Below are 21,679 nucleotides of genomic sequence, written 5' to 3' on the forward strand. Positions count from 1 at the left end.
CTCGTCCTTATACTAGAGAAAATCGATTTTCTTAGGATTTTCTTGAAACTGTGAATATACGTTAATTTAGGTGTGCTTTATGCGTGGTATAAATTTCAGTACCTCTTCCGGGATAAAAAATAAAGATACTGAGCCTCAAAGTTTTAACTGCCCGCGTTAACTTTCCACTCATACACACCTCACATTTTTGTAACTCTTCGTCACATTTGATATCGACCGAATGCATCCTCTTGTTCTCCACCATACTTTTCAAATCTCTCATATTCAGATGTCCGAGTTTTTCGTGTAGATCCTGCCATGGATTCTTCTTAGCACTTCCGGTTCTCGCGACGCTCGCGGTTTCCCTCGCATCCGGTACGAGATATAAATCATTTTTGCGTTCCGCGGTCATAACGGTGTTTCCGTGTGCGTCTATCACAACGGCTTTCGTTTTTTGAAAGATTACCTCGAACCCGTTGTTCGTAATTTTTGCCACGGACATTAACTTCGTTCGGAGATCTGGCACGAGTAACGTGTCCTTTAACGCGATATTTATTTTATCACCAATGTTTACTCGCACCGTTCCTTTACCGTAACTTTTCGTCGACTCGTTATTCGCGAGATTTACCGCGGGTTCGTCGCCATTTCGGCGTATATTGTGGAACTTCGTTTCATCGTTCAACATGTGCGATGTCGCGCCCGAATCCACGCACCATTTGCGCTCGCTTGCTATATCACTCGCGGAACCGTATGTTGTCTCGCGATGTGTGTTCGCGCGCGCGCACATGGTAGTTTCCGCACAATTCGTTGAGTCATCGGTCGATTTCTCGGTTGGTTTCTTCGCCTGCTTATTCGTTCGGCACTGTCTCGCGAAATGTTCCGTCTTTCCACATTTATAGCATTTGATGTCCGCGTTTTTATTTTTCTTTGTCGCGCCGCTCGGATTGTGTCTCTTCGACTTTCCGGTTTTATTTCGCGACGTGAACATGGCGTTCGTAGCACCACCGTCATCCCTGCGCATCCGCGATTCGTATTCTTCAATCATTTTTACCTTGAGAGCTTCCGGTTCGAGAATTTTGTTCTTTGCCTCGATCGCCACTCTAAACGGTTCGTAACAATCCGGTATGCTATACAGTAGGAGGATGGAGATTAACTCCTTGTCTATGTTGAGTTCCATGTCTTCAAGTTTTCCGATGACGTCGAAGAAGTCCGCTAGATGCGTGCGGATGTCTTCACCGTCCTCCATTTTTCGTTGTATGAGCCTCTTGGGCAACATGGCCTTCCTCTCCGGGCCCTGTGACTCGTACGTCGTCTTTAGTTTGTCCCAAACTTCTTTGGAAGTCGTGCAGCCCTTGATGTTTTTCAGCTCCTCGGGTGCGATTGAGAGGATCAGGTCGGACATTGCTTTGGAATCGGCACTAATCCACGCGGCTATTGCGTCGGCACCGACAGTCGGTTTGACCATTGTACCGTCAACGTATCCCCATTCATCATTTTTAATCAGTAGTGCTCGTACTTGTATTTTCCACGTGTCGTAATTGTCCTTCTTCAACGGTTCTATGCGAAACCCCGTCACACTCATTTTTGTCCACGATCGTGTAGCACACCAGAGAGAACTGAACGTTCGACACACGTGTTCAACCGCCTTGTCTCGCGTTTTGACTTGTGCGTTTTCTGCACATCAACAGCGCACTTGCTTTACACTTTGCATTTTGGCTTGAGCGTTTTCCGGCTCACTTTTACTCACGCGCGCCTGGGCCCATAACCTGTGGGAAAATAGAGACGCAATTGCGAATACGTTTAAACGAGTTTATTACACGGCGGCGGTCAGATACAGAGAGAGAGCTTGCTCGCGATCGGGATACATATATATGTATATCAGTGGAGGATAGACGGCGTAGTGTTACGCAAGTAGTTCCCTCGCGTGGCTGCGCGCTGTGTCCTTAGAGCACGCTAATAATACATGCACGGCTTATTTCCGGTGCGGGAGCTTTTTTATTCTTCAACAGTAACAATAATAATAATAATAATAATAATTATTATTATTATTATTATTATTATAAAAGGAAAAAGCGGAATCGGAACTCAAAACCTTGCGATTATTGTAACTACTAGTAAGAGACATAAGGGCCTCCTCACAATAAAAAATATTAGGAACAAGGGATAGATATTAGCGATTAGAAATAAAAAATCAGGAATAAAGCTGGTGTAACATTAATACATGGCTTCCAATAGGTTAAAAATCTTTTGTCTGTGTTATCCCCTGTTTCCGTTACCTGTATTTTTTATCGTGCATCCAATTTTATTATTGATTCTTTAGTCCTAATCGCTAATATCTGTTCCTTGCTCCTTATATTTTTTATTGTGCAAAGGCTTTAAGATCTCTTGTCTCTCACACACAGTACAAGTGCGCACGCGCCGCCACTACTTTTCTGGTAGTAACAACTCTCGCGGTAGGAATGAGAACTAGAAAACAGGACCGCTTAACGGATCTTCCCCCCACCACTAAAAAAGCGGGGAGTTATCCAACCTGTACATACAACCGTGGGCATGACCGAGTGCAGTTATAACCAAAAATCTGTCCGTTGCTGAAGTAAATACGTGCCGTGTGTTAGTGTAGCGTTGCGTGGTTTCTTTCTTCGAGTGATTTTTAATCGCCAAATGATTACTGTGAACGTGACTTGATATTTACGTTAAATATGAGTGAAAGCACAGAGAAACCTGAGAGAGGCCATCCCGGCGTTTTTCGTCAATTTTTATGTGTCGCATTTTCCGACGCGCCGCCTGAGAAAGTGCAACTCAACTACGTCGTTTCGCTCGGTAACCGCACATGGTTTGCGTCCGTGCTAATGGTTCGTGTCCGAACTAGCCAGTTAGAGGGGATATGCTGCGGCCGCGGCGCACAGTGAAGCCGTTTGCGCGAATCGCGGAAAAAATTATGTTACTTGTGAAATATGCAATGAATGATCATAGAACCTTTCAATGTTGACTTATAAAAATTGCAAAAGTGTATATTTATTAAAAATTAATGATAGGAACAATTATTTGATTGAAATTAAATAGAAATTTAATTTACATTTAATTTACGTATAAGAGCAAAGTAATTCTTGCGTCTCATCGCTTAAGTCTAAATTTTTTTGATGTGGTTTACTTCTTAAACTAAATAGTTATTAACGGATCGGATGACACGAGCATCATATGCATAACATCTTCATTTGTAAACAGACGGCTACATTTTCTACTATGATTAAGTCGATATCGTTTATAGTCCTTATTTCTTGCCTCTTGAGCTTCTTCCGATAATGTCCCAACAGGTAACGCTGCATTTTCTATAATTTCCTTACCGCGAAGAAGAATTTTATGAACGGTAATTGGCATAAAGTACCAAGAATATTTTTCAATAAATATTTCCGCTGCCTTGTACGCATAAGAACCGAATTTTTCTGAATTTATTTCTTCACCACAATTAATCGTTTGTAATATTGTGGAAAATATTCTGATCAATTCCTCGTCAACTCCAGTTATTTCTGCTGTGATTTTTGGATCAGCAAAAAATCGTCGAGAAGTATTTCCGTCATTAGATGATCCGGAACCTTGTTTAACGATGTCTACCCTCAGTCCAAGTTTATTATAAAAAGCGTCTTGTATTCTTTATTTTGTTTCTTCTTTTTGAACGCGTGTTTGTGGCGTTGTTGACCACTTCTTGAAAGACAAATTGTAGGCAATATGTATATAATATACATTCCATGTATTTGATTCGTGCGTGCAAGGGTGACATTCCTAATTTGAGTGCTTCTTTTCTTTGTTAGACCTTTTATTAATTTCTGTTAAGTTGTTCATTTGAGATGGTTTGGAACCGCAAATGAAGCACGAAGATGATGAAGGCGTGTGGGTTACAGCTTGAGCTACCTTACCGTCTATCATCGTAAATATCATTTGATGATTTATTTTGAATATGGTTCCGAACTTTTCTATTTCTGTTTCTCGTAATTGAGCAATTTCGTCATCCATACGTTGCTTTTCACTTTTCATTTTTTCAGCAGTTCCTTTGTGTATTCAAATTGTATTGCTCTGCAATATCTCGTTGAAGAAGGTCGATCATTATTCCAAATAATAATATTTTTATCGTAAAATGAAGTAAGACGTAAGGGCACCATATGTCTGTGACTAGTTAGTGCCAATTGTTATAAAAGACTTTTGCAGCAACAATGCACTTGAAACAACAATTATCCGTTGCGTTCCTTTCTCCTTTCAAGACATGAAAAGCTTTTCCATCTCCTATCAAGAATTAGTCACAGATGATACCCTTACGTCTTACTTCATTTTACGATAAAAATATTATTATTTGGAATAATGATCGACCTTCTTCAACGAGATATTGCAGAGCAATACAATTTGAATACACAAAGGAACTGCTGAAAAAATGAAAAGTGAAAAGCAACGTATGGATGACGAAATTGCTCAATTACGAGAAACAGAAATAGAAAAGTTCGGAACCATATTCAAAATAAATCATCAAATGATATTTACGATAATAGACGGTAAGGTAGCTCAAGCTGTAACCCACACGCCTTATCTTCGTGCTTCATTTGCGGTTCCAAACCATCTCAAATGAACAACTTAACAGAAATTAATAAAAGGTCTAACAAAGAAAAGAAGCACTCAAATTAGGAATGTCACCCTTGCACGCACGAATCAAATACATGGAATGTATATTATATACATATTGCCTACAATTTGTCTTTCAAGAAGTGGTCAACAACGCCACAAACACGCGTTCAAAAAGAAGAAACAAAATAAAGAATACAAGACGCTTTTTATAATAAACTTGGACTGAGGGTAGACATCGTTAAACAAGGTTCCGGATCATCTAATGACGGAAATACTTCTCGACGATTTTTTGCTGATCCAAAAATCACAGCAGAAATAACTGGAGTTGACGAGGAATTGATCAGAATATTTTCCACAATATTACAAACGATTAATTGTGGTGAAGAAATAAATTCAGAAAAATTCGGTTCTTATGCGTACAAGGCAGCGGAAATATTTATTGAAAAATATTCTTGGTACTTTATGCCAATTACCGTTCATAAAATTCTTCTTCGCGGTAAGGAAATTATAGAAAATGCAGCGTTACCTGTTGGGACATTATCGGAAGAAGCTCAAGAGGCAAGAAATAAGGACTATAAACGATATCGACTTAATCATAGTAGAAAATGTAGCCGTCTGTTTACAAATGAAGATGTTATGCATATGATGCTCGTGTCATCCGATCCGTTAATAACTATTTAGTTTAAGAAGTAAACCACATCAAAAAAATTTAGACTTAAGCGATGAGACGCAAGAATTACTTTGCTCTTATACGTAAATTAAATGTAAATTAAATTTCTATTTAATTTCAATCAAATAATTGTTCCTATCATTAATTTTTAATAAATATACACTTTTGCAATTTTTATAAGTCAACATTGAAAGGTTCTATGATCATTCATTGCATATTTCACAAGTAACATAATTTTTTCCGCGATTCGCGCAAACGGCTTCACTGTGCGCCGCGGCCGCAGCATATCCCCTCTAACTGGCTAGTTCGGACACGAACCATTAGCACGGACGCAAACCATGTGCGGTTACCGAGCGAAACGACGTAGTTGAGTTGCACTTTCTCAGGCGGCGCGTCGGAAAATGCGACACATAAAAATTGACGAAAAACGCCGGGATGGCCTCTCTCAGGTTTCTCTCTGGTAAAAGTTATAATTAACACTTGTTTCAAATTACGATTCATTGAGAAATTCATATGTATTTCTTTTAATACAAACAACATACTAACACAATACAATACATACTAACAACTACAGCAACACCAAGTTATCGATTTTCTACACAAGGAAATAGTGAACGTAAGTGAGTGATTGCGTGAGTGAGTGAGAAAGAAGAAGATAGAAAATGTGTTTGCATGTATGTGATGTATTCTCGTGTGTAGCGCTCAGTTGATCCAACCAGGTGCCTTATTCCTCGAATCCTCGCCTCCATAAACCGTCTTTACATCGAAGCGACAAGAAATTATCAATATACCGTGCCGTTATCTCTGAGAGTGAGTGAATTGTACTCTAACGGATTAACATCCAGCGGATGGTGAGTCGTGCCCGCGTCGATGAGTCGCGCCGCTGCTGCTTACCCGGCCCGTAATAAGGTAACTTTTTTTATAACTCGAAAACTCTAAGCTTTGACAAAAATTTTGCTAAAGGAAAAATTGTCTCAGAATTGAGTCAGGAATCTGACATTTTTCGGACAATAGGGTTGTCTCGAATCACCTTGTGTGGAGTTGCTCTCGCTGAGTATATTGTGCGTTAACACCTTCAAAATCTAATCTAAAAATTATACTAACAGCATTTTGAAAAACAACGATGCAAATATAGTAGAAGGTTGTGAGTAAAAAATTAGAATATTTTAGAGTCAACTTTATGCTACATTAATGTAATTAAGGAAATAAAATTAGAGACTCTCTAATCAGAGACTGTCCATAAGGGCCCCACTTTTGATTGGTCCGCCATTTTTCTTAAAAAACAAGAGAAAAAAAGAGAAAGAGATATAAGAGAGAAAGAGAAAGCAATATGAATGTATATCGCTTTCTCTTTCTTTCTTATATCCTTTTCTCTCGCAAGTTTTTGAAGAAATAGTCTGATGGGCAGTCTCTGGTTTATGATTATCTGATTATAGGGTCTCTAAATGAATGTAAACTGAGTGTTTGCTTTATACGAGAACAATGGAAGGTCAATATTAAAACAATGAAAAAATTTGAAAGGATATGTATGTTTGATGGAATCGAAAAATTAATTTTTTACAAATTTTTATCGAAATAGAGGAAGTGCGGATATTGTGATACCCTAAGTTTTTTTAAAATAACTTGAAAACTATTAAATATAACTGAACTATTTTCACTGAGTTGCAATACCAAATGTTTGTTATAACATATTCCTAACAAATTTTATTTATTTATGGTAAGTTTAATGTTATATCAATTTTTTCGAAGATAGATTTTGGAAGGGTAATATGGAATAGGTTCGGTAATGTGCGAGACACATAATTAATCTTGCAAAAAAATAATTTTTCTCGCATTTCGATATAATAATATTAATGTGATTAATAGTCTATAATAATAATTATATTTTACAATTTATTATATTATAATTTATTATAAACTTGTTTTTATACTTGCTGTAACAATGTCATACAAATGTATGTAACATGTTTAAAATTTTTATTAATAATAAATACTCATAATATATATTTAACATAATAATATTACTCCTAAAAAAAATAACAATAGAATATAAAATAAGTATTTATAAAATATGGCGGGTCATACAAACTATCCTGCGCTACCCGACATCGCTACTTTTATTTTATCGTACACAATAGAAATATACACCATATGACACTTGCTAAATAGACTATACTAAAGTTCTTAGTTTTATGTGTAACAAAAAGCAACTAAATATCTGTAAAGTAAGTTGCAAAATAAAAGTTTATAAACTCCCTACGCAGTAAGCGATTACACCAAATCTTTAATAACGTATTAACTCTGTGACACCTTGTACTGCGCTGCCGCTTTGTACGTTACGTTAAGGATCCAGCAGGTACTGTGAGTGAAAACAGCATAGTCAAAGTGACGTCAATAGGACATCAAAACCGTCGTTTATCATTGCGTCAAGAGAATAGTTCAACATGACGAAAAATATACACTATATGGAATGGCTTTAAATTTTTTTAATCCTATTGATTTTATATGCACTACCTAGGATACCTAGTCTACCCAAAACCTGCATTTACTTTATTAAATAAATCTTGAGACGATAATTTATAAATGGAATTGGAGTACGCTATTTCTAGATTTACACTATGAGAAAACTTTCAAAAAACCCATTACGCACGATAACATAGAAACATTGAAAGAGATGCAAATTTGCTCTCTACAATAAGTTTATATCTACTCCTTCGGGGGATCCTTCATGTAAATTCGAGTTCTAAGAACTCTTAAAATTATTTTTGCTCTTCCCTTAAGGGGGGAAACCACTGTGACGGCCGGAAAAAAATGCTATTTTTATGAATTTTTTTTCGCAAAAAATAATAAATTTAATCATATTGGTTTGTCATTTTTTTAAAATACATATATTAAATATATTGTAAAAAAAATTATTAAAAAATATTAATATTTGCGCCTTTAGCATGTGGTGCCGTGTTCCTCCAGGGGCCATTTGGCGCCATTGTGGTTCCTTCGGGGACCATTAGAGCCATTTGGTACGAGTTTTGCGCACCCGGAGTACCCGAGCACAGCAGTACCGTAATCTACGGCAATCCTGAGGGGCTGTCGTGGACCGGGGAGCCTTTTTCAGAGCTCGCGAGGTAGGCAGCTTCTATAATAAGTCCGCCCGGCCTGGACGGGGCCGTGAGGGACGAGCCTTTGCTCTCCCAACCGTCCTATGTAAAGGAAAACCCAGATAGAAAACCGGGGACCCGGCTACCCTGCTTAGGAGCTGGCTGGCTTCGGCCCGCCAGCTCCGCTAGCCGGTAGGGAAAGGCGACCCCGAGTTCAACCGCCCGCGCCCGGTCGGCCGGGACCGAAAGAGGGCGAGGTTTTTGTCTCACCTCACCGGCCTAGAGGAAGGTTACTTTGATAAAAAACCACCGGGGGGAGGGGGGGTTAGGGGAGGGTGGTCCCCGTTCCCGAGGTCGGCAGAGATGCCGTCTCACCGAGGGGACGGGAAGACCTCCTCTCTTTTCTCTATTGCACGCCGGTGCTCCGGCAGAAGGGGGAGAAGGGGTAACCCTTTTTCAAGCCGGCCCAGGACGTAGTCCTGGGTCGGTTAGAGGAGAGGCCCACACTTGACGGTTGCACACCAAGGGCGTGGTCCCACGGTCCGCCAAGTGTGGAGAATCGCCTGGGCCGCTTGGGCATATTCCGAGGTCGGGGATCGCATCCCTTCCAAACCCGGCCATCGAAGTGTGAGGGTCCGTCGTCGGTGCGGAGGTCACCTCGGCCGGCGGCGGCGGCAGACACGCTAGTCGCCACGGCGGGCAAGGCGATGGAGGGGGTGCGACCTCCTTCGCCCCAACCGTCTGTGGGGGCGACGCCCGCTACGGTGCCCCGGGGGTCGGAGTCCGGGGACCCCCGAAAGCCCGTGAGAGGCAGCTTGCTCCGCCCACGGGTCAGTAGGAGGCTGGAGCCCAGTGCCCCCGATGTAACATTCCGGGGGCCCGTGGCATAGCCATCCCCTCGGGGGAACTTGAGGCTCGGCCGGCCAGAAGTCCTAGTCGGTCGGTGAGGGCATGCCCTGGATGGCACAGCCGTAGCGGGTGGTGTGGACAAAAATGACGGACCTACATTTTTACAAAACAAGTACGGAGGAAGAGGAGGAGGAGGGTTGCGCCCAGAGGATCAAGGAGACCCGGAACACGCGAGCTTCGGGTGAGGTGTCGAGCCACTGACCGCGGAAGCGTTGCGGGAGGACGCTCGAACAGGCGTGAGACATCCTGCTTCAAGAGCAGGAAATCACGGCGGGAAAAGAAGAAGCACGCGGCTGAATCTGCGTCTGAATCGGAGATTCGCTCCAGGAGCAAGATACGCTCCAAGAGTAATAGTATATTGTGCATCAAGGGGCGAAAGTAGCGTTTTTCAGACGAGTGTGAAGTTTGCCGCCCGAGCCTTCGGCTCGGGCGGCAAATCACACGAGTCTAAAAAAGCTTTCGCCCCGAGGTTCACACGATATTTTTCACAATATTTTTACGGAAAGTTCGACCTCCATGCCTAGAGAGAGGTGAGAGTGGTCAATTTCAAGCCAGGGCTTACTTTCCTTCCTAGAGGGCGGAAAGTGGTTACTTTCCGCCCGCTATGCCGCCCTGGCGTGAAATTGGCCGCTTTCGCCCCTCTCTACAGGCATGGTAAGTCGAACTTTCCGTGGAGGTGTTGTGAAAAGTACGTTTCGGGAAGAGGAGGCAGCAAGACCCACCCTGCCCTTCACCCAAGTAGCGAATCCCGTCCATGGATCGGGACTCTTTTTCGGAGACGGAGGCACTAGAGTCGAAGGGAGACGTGGAGATCGAGGTCGTGGATAGCGACAACGAAGGAGAAACCCCCACGCAAACTCCCACGCAGACTCCCGCGCAATCTCCCGCGCAAGCTCTCGCGCTTACTCTAGAGGAAACCGCGGTTGCAAGGGAGATAATGGAGGACGCGAGAAGGGAAGTAATCGCACTAGTGGGTAAGGAGAACTGTCCCAATATTGAAGTGAAGGTGCTCCGTGATGCAAGGAAGGAGCTGATTGAGGCTGCCCAGGGAATGAAGCAGGTGCATGAGGCGGTGGTACCTGCTGACCTCTTACGCAATAGGGTAATTGCGGAGAAGAAGGCGGATGAAAAGATGAGATTCGTCTTTATAGACGCGATTCCAGCAGCCATCCTAGAGGCGGTAAACGCGATCGACCTGGTCACCGAAAGGTAAAAAAATCTCCATGGCGGCATGAGAGCAAGACTTAATAAGTCGGCCGCGACAATTAAGGTCGCGATCTCTCATCTCGTACAAAGGGTTGAAAATCCGGAGGGCGGCCTCGTAAAAGACGTCGAGTTAAAGAGGCTGCGAGAGAAGATTGCCCTTCAGGAGAGAGAGATCGAGGCCCTTCGAGGACTGGAAGCGATACGCGCAAGTTGAGCGGGAGATGCAGAACCAACGCGCGAAGATAGAGCAGATGCAGGCCCAGATGGACGGGCGGGCAGTAGAGCGCTGGCCGCGGCTCGAGCGTGACAAGGGCGCAAAGAGGAAAAGGTTCAACATACCTTCTTCGGAGGAAGAACTTGAACCTCCGATGGCGGAAGAGGATGAGCTTCCGACAGAGGTCACCCCGCAACCTCCGGAAGAAGTGGAGAACCTACCACCGGCTTCTGCCATGGAAACGGAGGAAGTGATCAAGAGCTCGCGAGACAAGGTCTTAGAGCAGATTGCTCTGGAGGGCATGCTGGAGGCGGTAAGACCAGCCATACAAGGGAAAAGGATGGCGATCGATCCAGCAGTGCCGCCCGCAATGCCCACCAGGGAGGTGAACGCGGATGCAGCCCAAGTGCTGTAGGGAAGACAATGGAGGATTGCCTTGCACAGATGCTGGTGACGTGCATCAACGAGAAAGTGGGAAAATTGGAGGAGAAGCTCTTCCGAAAATTGTCGGAAATAGTTCCCCAAGTTCCCACAGGGAAGGACGAGAAGGCGAAAAACCTTCCCAAGAACGAGAGGTCCGTCGACCCGGAGGGTGTAATCGGGAAAAGCAACTAGAACGCCAAGACCGCTAAGAAAAACGAGCCGGAGAAGGCGTCTCTTAAGGAAGGGAAGGAGAGTCTGGAACGGAAGGTGAAGGGACCCCGTCGCAGCTCCCCGTTATTGCACCTACTCCCACGGGGGACACAGAAGTTACGCCGTGGTCCAAGGTCGTGGGAAGGAAAGAGAAGGCGGGGGCCGGAAAGCCAAAATTCCCGGTAAAGCAAACCGCCGGGAAAGCGGAAAACAAGCCAGGAAAACAACCCAGTGGCAAACCGGCCAGCCAAAGCGCTGCCCCGTCTAAGCCCAAGAAGGCCAAGCGCAGGGCACCAAGGACGGCGGCAGTCACACTAACTTGCCCGAAGGAGGAGTACGGGGGTACATGGCCCAGGTGAGGAAGGCCATAAAACTGTCGGATTTGGGGATTGTAAAATCCCCAAATGTCAGAAAAACGGCCACAGGGGCCTTGAGCTTGGAGTTATCCTGGCAAGATAGCGCCGCTAAGGCGGATGCTCTGGCGGCTAATATGGCCAAAGTTCTGGCCGGGAAGAAAGGAGTTCGGGTCAGGCGACCAGTTATGACAGCCAAGCTCAGAGTGAGCGGATTTGACAAATCCGTCACAGAGGAGGAAGTCCGGAACACTCTGGCCATTAAGGGGGATACGTACCCCTCGAGTGTAGCGGTGGGGCCGATCCGGAAGATGCCGAACGGTCTCTGTACCGCGTTCGTCAAATGCCCGTTGGTCACGGCGAACGCGGTCACGAAGGAAAGCCGTATTGCAATGGGCTGGGCAAGTGCCAAAATAGAGATGTTGGGCAAGCGCCCATTGCAGTGCTACAGATGCCTGGAGCTTGGGCATACCAGGAATACCTGTAGCGATGCGACTGACCGCACCGGTGCGTGTTACCGGTGTGGCGAAACGGGCCACCCGGCTCGGATATGCGAGGCCCTTTTCAGGTGTGCCATCTGCGTCAATCGGAGATTGTCCAGCAATCATCGGGTGGGGTGGGCAGCGAGTCTTGCCCCGGCGGCAGAAAAAGCAAGGAAGGAGCAGCCCCCTCGAAAAAGGGAAAAGAGGCGGCTCAGAAGACGACAGCCGGCGCGGAAAAAGGCGCCGCTGGAGAAAGACCATCGACGTTGGCGCCGAGAAAGAAGTCTAAGGCGTCCACGACGGCGCTGGGCACTAAGGCCAAGCCCAGGGTAGTTAGTTCGGAGAGGGTGAACGGCTACAAGGTCGCCGGGGGCAAGGTCAAGCCCCCAAAAATCTCCAAACCCACGGCCGCGTCCAAGACCGCGGAAGCAGATAAAGGTAGGGAAGAGTCAAAGGGGCTAGTGGTTCCCCCGACAAACCAGAGGCTCATCGAGTCTATGGAGGTGGAGGCGGTAACGGCAGAATCGGCGAGGGCAAGGGTGGAGGACCCCTCGAGGACAGAGTAAAATGTTTTTGCCGATTCTGCAGACGTATCTGAACCACGCCCGCGCCGCACAGGATCTATTCGTGCATACCCTGGCGGAACGTGGGTGTGGTTTAGGAATTGTAACGGAGCCCTACCGGGTCCCAGCGAACCACCCATGCTGGGCAGTGGACAGTAGCGGCTCTGCCACAATAACATGGAGGACACTGCCACACTCTCCCCCGTGCAATCCCATCGAGGCCGGGAATGGGTTTGTGGCAGTAAAGTGGGGGCTCATTTTCGTCGTGGGAGTATATGCCCCTCCGAGGTGGGATCGGGTCAGGTACGAGCGGATGCTCTACGAGCTGGACGCGTGCGTCCGCAGATGCCTGCCTGGCCTGGTCATGGTCGCGGGGGACTTCAACGCAAAGTCCTCAATGTGGGGTTCCCCGCGTACCGATCGAAGGGGCCACGCTCTGGGATTTGCTCAAGGCGGCAATCCTTGTCCAGGCTTGAGGAGAGGAGGGCGACGACGCCGAGGAAATCGGGGACGTCGACGCGGAAGCAGAGTGCCTGGTAGGAGTAATTTCGCAATATTGCAATGTTTTGACGTTTTAGAACACTCTGAACATATTAGCATCAAAAACTAAAAAAATAATCTTTTCTTTGGTTTCTCTTCTCTACCCTTATTTTATATATATATTTTTTAATTTGGTTGATTAGAGCCAACTTTATACGCAATCAAAGGTTCATATACGAATTTACGAAAACAAAGTTTCCTCTATGAGGAAGCGAAAAAGAAAGAGTGCGTTCTCCCTCAGTGAAAAGGCTACGAAAAAAGCAAAGAATTCAAGAGAAATTGATTAAAAAAGATAAAAATGTATCACCGTCAAGTAGTCGAAACTATGATACTTGTTTGGCGCTCACCAAACTGTAGATAGATGCATGTATCATACTTAATTGTTTAGTCTCGTTACTCGTTGTATATAGCATTCCTGCGTACCTAGTATTAAGTATTTCGGGGACTCGCGCGAAACGTCGGCGGATCGCGATCAACGCGGAATCGATAATTGCGCGACTCACCAATCGGTGCTGCCCTCGCTCACCCCACGAGGGCACCGGCCTGAAGAATAAGTACTCGCTCGCGACACTGTTCCAGCGCCGCGAGCTCTCGGCACTCATCGTTACGACGTCTCGGAGCACAGAGAGATTAACGGAGCACAGAGAGATTATCGGAGCAGGGAGACTTGCGCTAATATCCGGAGTCGCGAGATAGTGCGATCGCCTACTTTCTCGGCCTGCTTGTGTGCTGCTTTTGCCTGCTTACTCCTGCTTGCTTGCTGCCTGCCTTAACTTACTGCTGCCTGCCTCGCTTTCGCTTTGCTTGCTGCCCTGCTTGCGTTGCTGCACGAGCCCGATCGCGACCGAGACGAAGCCTCCAGGAGTCGACGGCACAACGAACGGTGAGTCGCATTTGCATAACTTAACTTTCGCTTTGGGGAGACTTTACACATCTCCCCTGGTCCTTCGAGCTTCGCTTTATCGCAAATCCGGGTACGGCTCTACTACTATTTCGTCAGTCTCAAAAGATGCAAGTAAGGTATAATTTGACTATTAATTGGATGTCCTCTTCATTAAGATTGAGGCAATCTTATCGGCGGTGAGCTCACACGAGAGGCGAGACAATTCCGTACGAACTGACTAGGTTATATAAAGAATAACGTTCTCTTTTGCATCAATGAATTGACAGCTTATAACCTAGATCTTTTGCACTTCCAGATGTTCCTCTAAACATTGACTTAAATCCTCCGCTCGATGAGGGAGATAAAGAAAACGAGAGTAGAAATCAAAACTTTAATAATCTGGAAGTGACAGAACTCGAAAAAGACGAAGACTTTGTCGAGTTGGATGAGAAGACTTTGGAGATTCTTGGCGAAAGGCTCTCTAGCAACGAGGAGGAATTTGTATTTCATCCAAAACCGGCAGAGACTTGGAAGAAAGTCCTCGCCAAAGGCATCTATAAAGAGAGCAAAATTGAATTTTTCAAAATGTACTCACGTAAATTGTCCCATTGACACATCTAAGTTAAATCTAGAAGTGGAAGCAATCGTGAATGACACAATGAAGAAACGAGATAAATATCTGGCAATTGACCAGGATCTCTATGGCGCTAGCCTGTCGTCACTGGGAAAAGCAGTCAATATGATTCTCAACGATAAAAAAGCCGAGATCGACAGGAAAGAGCTTTTAACAGCTTTAACAGATTCAGGCGGACTCATGTGTGAGCTGTTTAAACAACTCACCAAAGCGAGGAAGGCCTTTATTTACTCTAGGATCGACAAAAAAGCTAAAACCCTTCTCGAGAAAGCAGAAACTGATGAGTTTCTGTTTGGTTCAACACTATCCCAAAGAGTGAAGACAGCTAAATTGGTGAAAAAAGTGGGTTTGTCGTTGAAGACTCAAGCAACAGAGAAAAAGCCGCCTTTCAGGTCTTGTTCAGGTTTAAACTGGAGGGGCCCGCCTGCGAAGTCGTCCAACCAGTCACAGGCGAGCTACAACCGCAAGGCACCTCAGAGGACGTATCCAGAGGAAAGTTCACGAGAAACATCGTTCCATACCAGCGCAAACGCAAATTCAACAGCCGACTGCACAGCTGAGCTTTGACAACGTCGAAGTAGAGGTTGGGAAAATAGCAAGACGATTAAGACACTATATTGAAGCTTGGTCTAGAATCACATCGGATAAGTTCATTTTAAATAGTATATCCGGATACAAAATTAAATTCGATAAACCGCCAGTTCAATTAAAAACAGTTAAAAATACTTCGTTAAATCTAAGGGACGAACCTCATTTACAAGAGGTGTGTGGGAATTCGTGTGTTTTCTCTTCGGACTGAATACGGCTCCGTGGTTGTACAAAAAAATCACAAAACCGGTAGTGATTTTTTTGAAAGAAAAGGGTTTCAAATCGGTAGCTTATCTGAATAATGGTGGTATCTTAGAAAAAATGTCGAAGAATGCTAAAAAAATATTGAGGCAACGCAGCAGGTTCTAAAGTCTTTGGGGTTCTTAATTAATGAAAGCAAAAATAATTTAATTCCGAGCACAAGATGCCAGTTTCTTGGTTTTATTGTAGACTATAGTTGCATGACTCTTAAGCTTCCGGAGAAGAAAAAACAGTTGATCTTGTCATTAATTACAAAATTTAAAACTTTACAGTCTTGCACCATTCGAGAATTTGCTCAAATTGTGGGCAATATCACGGCAGTCTGTCCAGCTGTTCAATACGGCTGGATTTATTCTAAGGGGAATAATGAATTATCTTCGCCAGTATATAGAATAACAATTAAAGTAATTTAAATCGACTGACTGGCAATATATAACGTCTTTCTGATGTGAACATTGAAAAACTGTGAGCCAACCGCTTTGTCGGATTCACACAGCACTTTTTCGGATTAATCATCGAGACATTATTAATTTTGACCAAGGCTTTTGGTCAATTGTAGTAATTTCTAAATTAAATAGTTTTTAAATTTTTATTGCGAAAAAATGTCACCCCAGCCAGGGTTCGAACCTGGAACCTCCCGTATACTGTGCGAGTGTCGTGCCAATTCGACCACTGGGGCTGTGGTGATATTCATCGCAATTTTCAATGTTCACATCGGAAAGACGTTATACATTGTCAGTCAGTCGATTTAAATTACTTTAATTTTTATTCTAAGGGATTTGAATGCCAAAAGTATTTGACGTTGTTGAAAAGTAGAGGAAACTATAATGCTAAAATGAGACTGTCTGCGACACTAAATTTGGACTTTGTTTGGTGAAAGTTGCATATATCCGATGCTATTGTGGGGGTTCGCAAGAATGATTGCTTCGGAATTCCACACTACGTATATATATTTAGATTTCGTGTTACAATACTTTCAAGATGCCGCGTACAGATCAACGTGTGCGAACTAGAAGAGACCGTAAAGACAACTGAACGATATCTCAAGCGTTCACAAATGCACAGGGTATCGGCCCGTTGAGGGCACAACCATGTAGATGGTTGCTGACTGGTCGGAGGCTTCTGACCAATGGCGTGGCTGGCGTCGCCACACTAGTTGGGTATGTACTAGAAGAGACCGTAGAGACAACTGAACGATATCTCAAGCGTTCACAAATGCACAGGGTATCGGCCCGTTAAGCGCACAACCATGTAGATGGTTGCTGACTGGTCGGAGGCTTCTGACCAATGGCGTGGCTGGCGTCGCCACACTATCAACCCAATCAGACAGCAGAAGTATGAACTGGAAATATTCTCAGATGCGTCATTACGTTTGTTCTTTTCGACTGAACTCGTTGCACTAGTTCAGGCACTAGAACTGCAGCAGTACAAGCAAGGACAGCACAAATTTTCATGAGTGCAAGAACACTGTAACAGTGAAAAGAACACAATAGTGCAGAAGTCAATACAATGGCGCACGTTGTAGATGATAGAATTGTAGAGTTAGAACTTGCGTCTTCAGATGAAAAAGATTTTTATTTATTACCACCATTACCACCAATTCTGAATGAAGATAATGTTGAAGAAGGTAATACGAAATTTATAACAAATTTATTACGAACAAAATAAAAATCTTAAAAAGATGTAGGTAATCTAACCTCTAACCTGAATTATATTTTATATTTAGATTACAATGAATTGCAAATATTTCATCCAATTCTTGGAATGATTCAACGAATAGAACACGTAAGAATACATAATTATGTGGAAAACGTTATTCGAAATTATAACAACATTGATTTTATTATGCACTTCCGTTTATCAAGAGAAGTAGCATACCATTTAATAGACCAATTCCATGTATCTGAGATATTTACTTCTTTACAAGGTACGGGTATATTAAAAAATTGTTTTTATTTAATAATCTTTTAAAAAGAGAATACGATCATAACGCATATATTACTTTTACAGAAGGAAGACGTTTAAAAGTAACTGCAGAAAAACACATTTTATGTTATCTATGGTTTGTAGGCCATGAAAGTGCCGGTTATCGCGATGTGGCTGATCGATTTGGGATAACTATTAGCGTTTTACATAAAATTATTACTAGAGTAACTGATTTCATTATGTCTTTAGCACTCAATATTATTCGATATCCAACTGCAGATGAAAAAGAAGAAACAGCTTTTTATTATCACTATGAGAAAGAGTTTCCTGGTGTAATCGGTATTTTATTATTTTAATCGATATTTACATTTTTGTTCATATTTATATTGATATTTCTATTGATTTTGTTTCATTCTGTTTGATATCTGTTTTTTTAATTTTTTTTAGGTGCTATAGACGGTTCTCATATTAGAGTAGATAAACCTATAGAAGATCCTAACTCGTATATTAATAGGAAACAATATTTTTCGTTGCATCTTCAAGGCGTAGTCAATCACAACATGAAATTTATTGATGTATTCGTCGGATATCCTGGTAGCGTTCATGACGCAAGGGTATTTAGAAACTCACCAATTCGTAATGATCTTCGTGAACTTTGCGGAGGTTAGTTACAAAGTACATTAAATAAAACGTGATTAAAATTATAAGAACGATTGACAGCTAAGTTATTAATTGAAATGTTATTAATCTTTTTTTAGATAATTACTACCTATTAGGGGACAGTGCGTATCCCTGCCTAAAACAATTAATTGTCCCATACAGAGATAATGGGCATTTAACACGTGCACAAAGAAATTTTAACCAAAAATTGAGTTCTTGTCGCGTAGTTATAGAGAACGCTTTTGGTTGTCTGAAACAACGGTTTAGGCAATTATATCATTTTAAGTTACGCGATATAATAAGAATGGTCCGCATTATACACGCCTGTTGTGTACTTCATAATATGGCGAACGCAAGAGAAGTAGAATATTTTGAAGCACCTATGGAGGATGAATATCCAGATATTGAAGTGCAAGGTCAACATATTGAACAGCGCATTAATGAAATACCAAGAGAAAATGAAACTGGAATACATATTCGCGACGAAATATGCCGCCAATTGAATATTCAATAAACAAGTAAACATAATAAAAAATGCATTATTATATTTCAAATATTTTGTAACCAACTTTTATCTGTACATATTTTTTACATTTGTAAATTATAAGGAAAATAAAATTAAAAAAAAAACGTAAATTTTACTTAAACATAATAAACTCCGTCCTGACTCGGATTCATTCGCGAATCGATGGTGGATCGAACCAATTTAGAGTTTTGTGTTAATTAATTCTAGCTAGCCACACTTGTTTTCGAATGCTTAATTCGTCATGATCTAGTCCCGTGAGACCGCTCGACTTTATCGCATTGTCATTTTCTAATTAATGTTCTTAAACTTGTAATGTGTTATGTTATGTGTGAAAACTAGAAAATAGAATATAACGGTTAAATTAAATAATCGTTTCCACGGTGGCAGACTGCGCGCTTACTCGCCCAATTGAAAACCTGTTCTAGGATATTTATCTTATTTTCGTATTGATAAAATTTATCGCGCGCTCACGCATCAACCAAAATAATTCTGGTTTTACAATCGCCGGTTACATTCTATAAATAAACGTAGCCTTTTCTCTTTCTTTCCCTCGCCAAAACATATTTTTTACATTTGTAAATTATAAGGAAAATAAAATTTAAAAAAACGTAAATATTACTTAAACATAATAAACAAAACGAACAGTAATTTATATATCTTCCTTTCTTCCTTTGGTTTCTTTATTTTCTTTGGTTTAAATCCTATTTCTATTTGTCTGTTTATAAGTTCTGTTTTGTCTATTTTTGTCTGTTTATAAGTTCCTTTAAAAGCATATTTTTTTCTTCTCTTAATTTATTTGAAGTTTCTAATTGTTCTTGTATTTTCTTCAGAAATTGCTCGTAACTAATTCTCATTTCTTTGTACTCTGTAAGTATTTGCCTTTGTATTTCTAATTTATTTCCTTTTTCTTGCGCAGCATCATTTATAAACTTTTCAACAGTTTCTTGACACTTTTCTACTATTCGTGCAGTACTCCCTATTTTTTTCGCTTTTGCTTTGTAATAATCTATAAAAAATATATATATATGTACACATGTAACATGTTTGAAATTATATATAATTATCTTTTTTACATTAATGAAATATAGAAAATTATATGTAATTGTTTCGCCAATAATTAATAAACAAGAAAGACTCTATTTTTATATTCGACAACGTTTGGCTAATGTCGTGACAATTCGACCATTGATTTTGGTCAGATTAATCGTCAAGACTTTTTCGACCATGGATGGGTTCAAAACCAATGGTCGAATTGTCACATTAGCCAAACGTTGTCGAATATAAAAATAGAGTCTTTCTCGTTAATGGAATATATTTCATTATACCTTGCTGGTATAATTACTTCCTGTAGTAGTGTCCCTCGTCATTCCTATTTCGATTGCATTATCATTTTCCTCTTGTATATTATGAGATAGTATGTTTGAATTTTCATCTGAATTTGTATTTGGATCAGAAATAAATCTACAATAATATAACATATAGATTTATGTTCATTAAATGTTAATAACATATTAATTATTATACAGAGTAGTCCACATAACTCTTTACAGTCTGATATCTTGGAAACTATTTCATTAAAAGGTTTAGGTCTTGAATTGTGTAGATCTGAAAGGTCTTCAGATCTAATTCAAGACCTAAACATTCAAAACCTTTAAAATCGATAAAATAGTTTCCAAGATATCAAGCTGTAAAGAATTATGTGTGGGCTATCTCCTGTATATTAATATTTATTTATATACTTTTTTAAGTAAAAAAATATTAAATAAACCTACTGAGATGTACTTGCTCTCACATTTTCTCGTAAAATTAAACCTTCTCTGCCAGAAACAGCCAAAGATTCTACATTATGCTTAGAACCTAAAAGTTCTGTTAATTCCCTATAATAATAAATAATGTTAATTTATATATTAATCCTTTATATATTACAAGTTTTCAAATTACAATAAAAATTGAAACTTACGCTTGATATGGACATGTTGTACGCCCTCTGCCCGTCTGTTTATTATTTGTAATCATGTTTTTAAATGACCTTTCAAGAGATTTATATTTGTTTTCGATTTGAATAACTGTAACATTGTATCCTTCTGATTGCATAACTTCACGTATTTTGTCCCATAATATTTTTCTTGTTTTGATTTTTCGGTTTATCAAAAGTTCTATTTTTTCTTTGTATATACTTAAAAACAATTTGGTACTCGCATCGGTCCAAGCAAAAGTATCATCTATTCTACGTTTTTCTTGTATAATCGTATTATTTTCATTTTGTATTACTGGAGGAGATATTATATTTTCTTTATTTATTGATGTATTGTTTGTAGTTTCATGTAATTTTACATATACTTTTCTATTGTCAACAGTACATTCTAATCCATCACAAGTAAAATCTATTTCTTTATATGGTACTTGAAATTGCAAACCTCCTTAAAAAATAAATATCAACAAACATTATATGTATAATTTTTTACATTAAATGTATTTATTATATTAAAATAATTGAAATACTATATATTTATATATATATTAAAGTTTTTATATTTACTTATATTTATGTTTAGATAATTAATTTTCGTACCTTCCAAAGTACATGTGACAAATCCGTTTACATCTACTAAAATGTTTCCACTTGAATCTTTTGATATCACAGCAAATTCTTGGTCTTCCATTTTTTCTCGTTTATTTCTTTAATAGGGGGTTTTTTCCGTTTGTCCTCGGTTGAGAAAATATTTCTTTAATATTTTATCTTTAGGTTATAAATTTCTGTTTACTATTCCAAATTGACTGCTAAACTCTGCACTGCACTGGCTGACCCTGCTCAAGACCTGGGGCAAGAAGTACAGTGAACTGTTACACTGCGTTCGGTTGTATTGTTGAAAAGAACAGCATTACATGACGTCACTACTGGTCTCTAGTGTCGAAAAGAACGCTTCAGTGCACACTTCTTGAACT

At 41.2% G+C, this 21,679-nt stretch overlaps 3 protein-coding genes across 3 annotated transcripts in view; 1 reads left to right on the forward strand and 2 right to left on the reverse strand.

Moving 5' to 3' along the window:
* The window catches only part of LOC139812081 (cilia- and flagella-associated protein 58), a 346,663-nt gene that overhangs the window by 43,798 nt on the left and 281,186 nt on the right, over positions 1-21,679 (reverse strand). The window lies entirely within an intron of this gene.
* LOC139812006 (putative nuclease HARBI1) lies at positions 17,070-18,843 on the forward strand. The gene is made up of 5 exons (XM_071776599.1): positions 17,070-17,248; positions 17,348-17,548; positions 17,632-17,886; positions 17,995-18,210; positions 18,306-18,843. The coding sequence occupies exons 1-5, from the start codon at positions 17,131-17,133 to the stop codon at positions 18,719-18,721; spliced, it is 1,206 nt and encodes a 401-aa protein (XP_071632700.1). The 5' UTR covers positions 17,070-17,130; the 3' UTR covers positions 18,722-18,843.
* On the reverse strand, positions 18,736-21,669 carry LOC139811417 (uncharacterized). Its single transcript, XM_071775714.1, has 5 exons — positions 21,306-21,669; positions 20,694-21,153; positions 20,506-20,610; positions 20,064-20,194; positions 18,736-19,739 (listed from the first exon to the last, which is right to left on the reverse strand). The coding sequence occupies exons 1-5, from the start codon at positions 21,394-21,396 to the stop codon at positions 19,471-19,473; spliced, it is 1,056 nt and encodes a 351-aa protein (XP_071631815.1). The 5' UTR covers positions 21,397-21,669; the 3' UTR covers positions 18,736-19,470.

This window comes from Temnothorax longispinosus, chromosome 4 (genome assembly GCF_030848805.1).
Source record: "Temnothorax longispinosus isolate EJ_2023e chromosome 4, Tlon_JGU_v1, whole genome shotgun sequence".
NCBI classification, from domain to species: domain Eukaryota; kingdom Metazoa; phylum Arthropoda; class Insecta; order Hymenoptera; family Formicidae; genus Temnothorax; species Temnothorax longispinosus.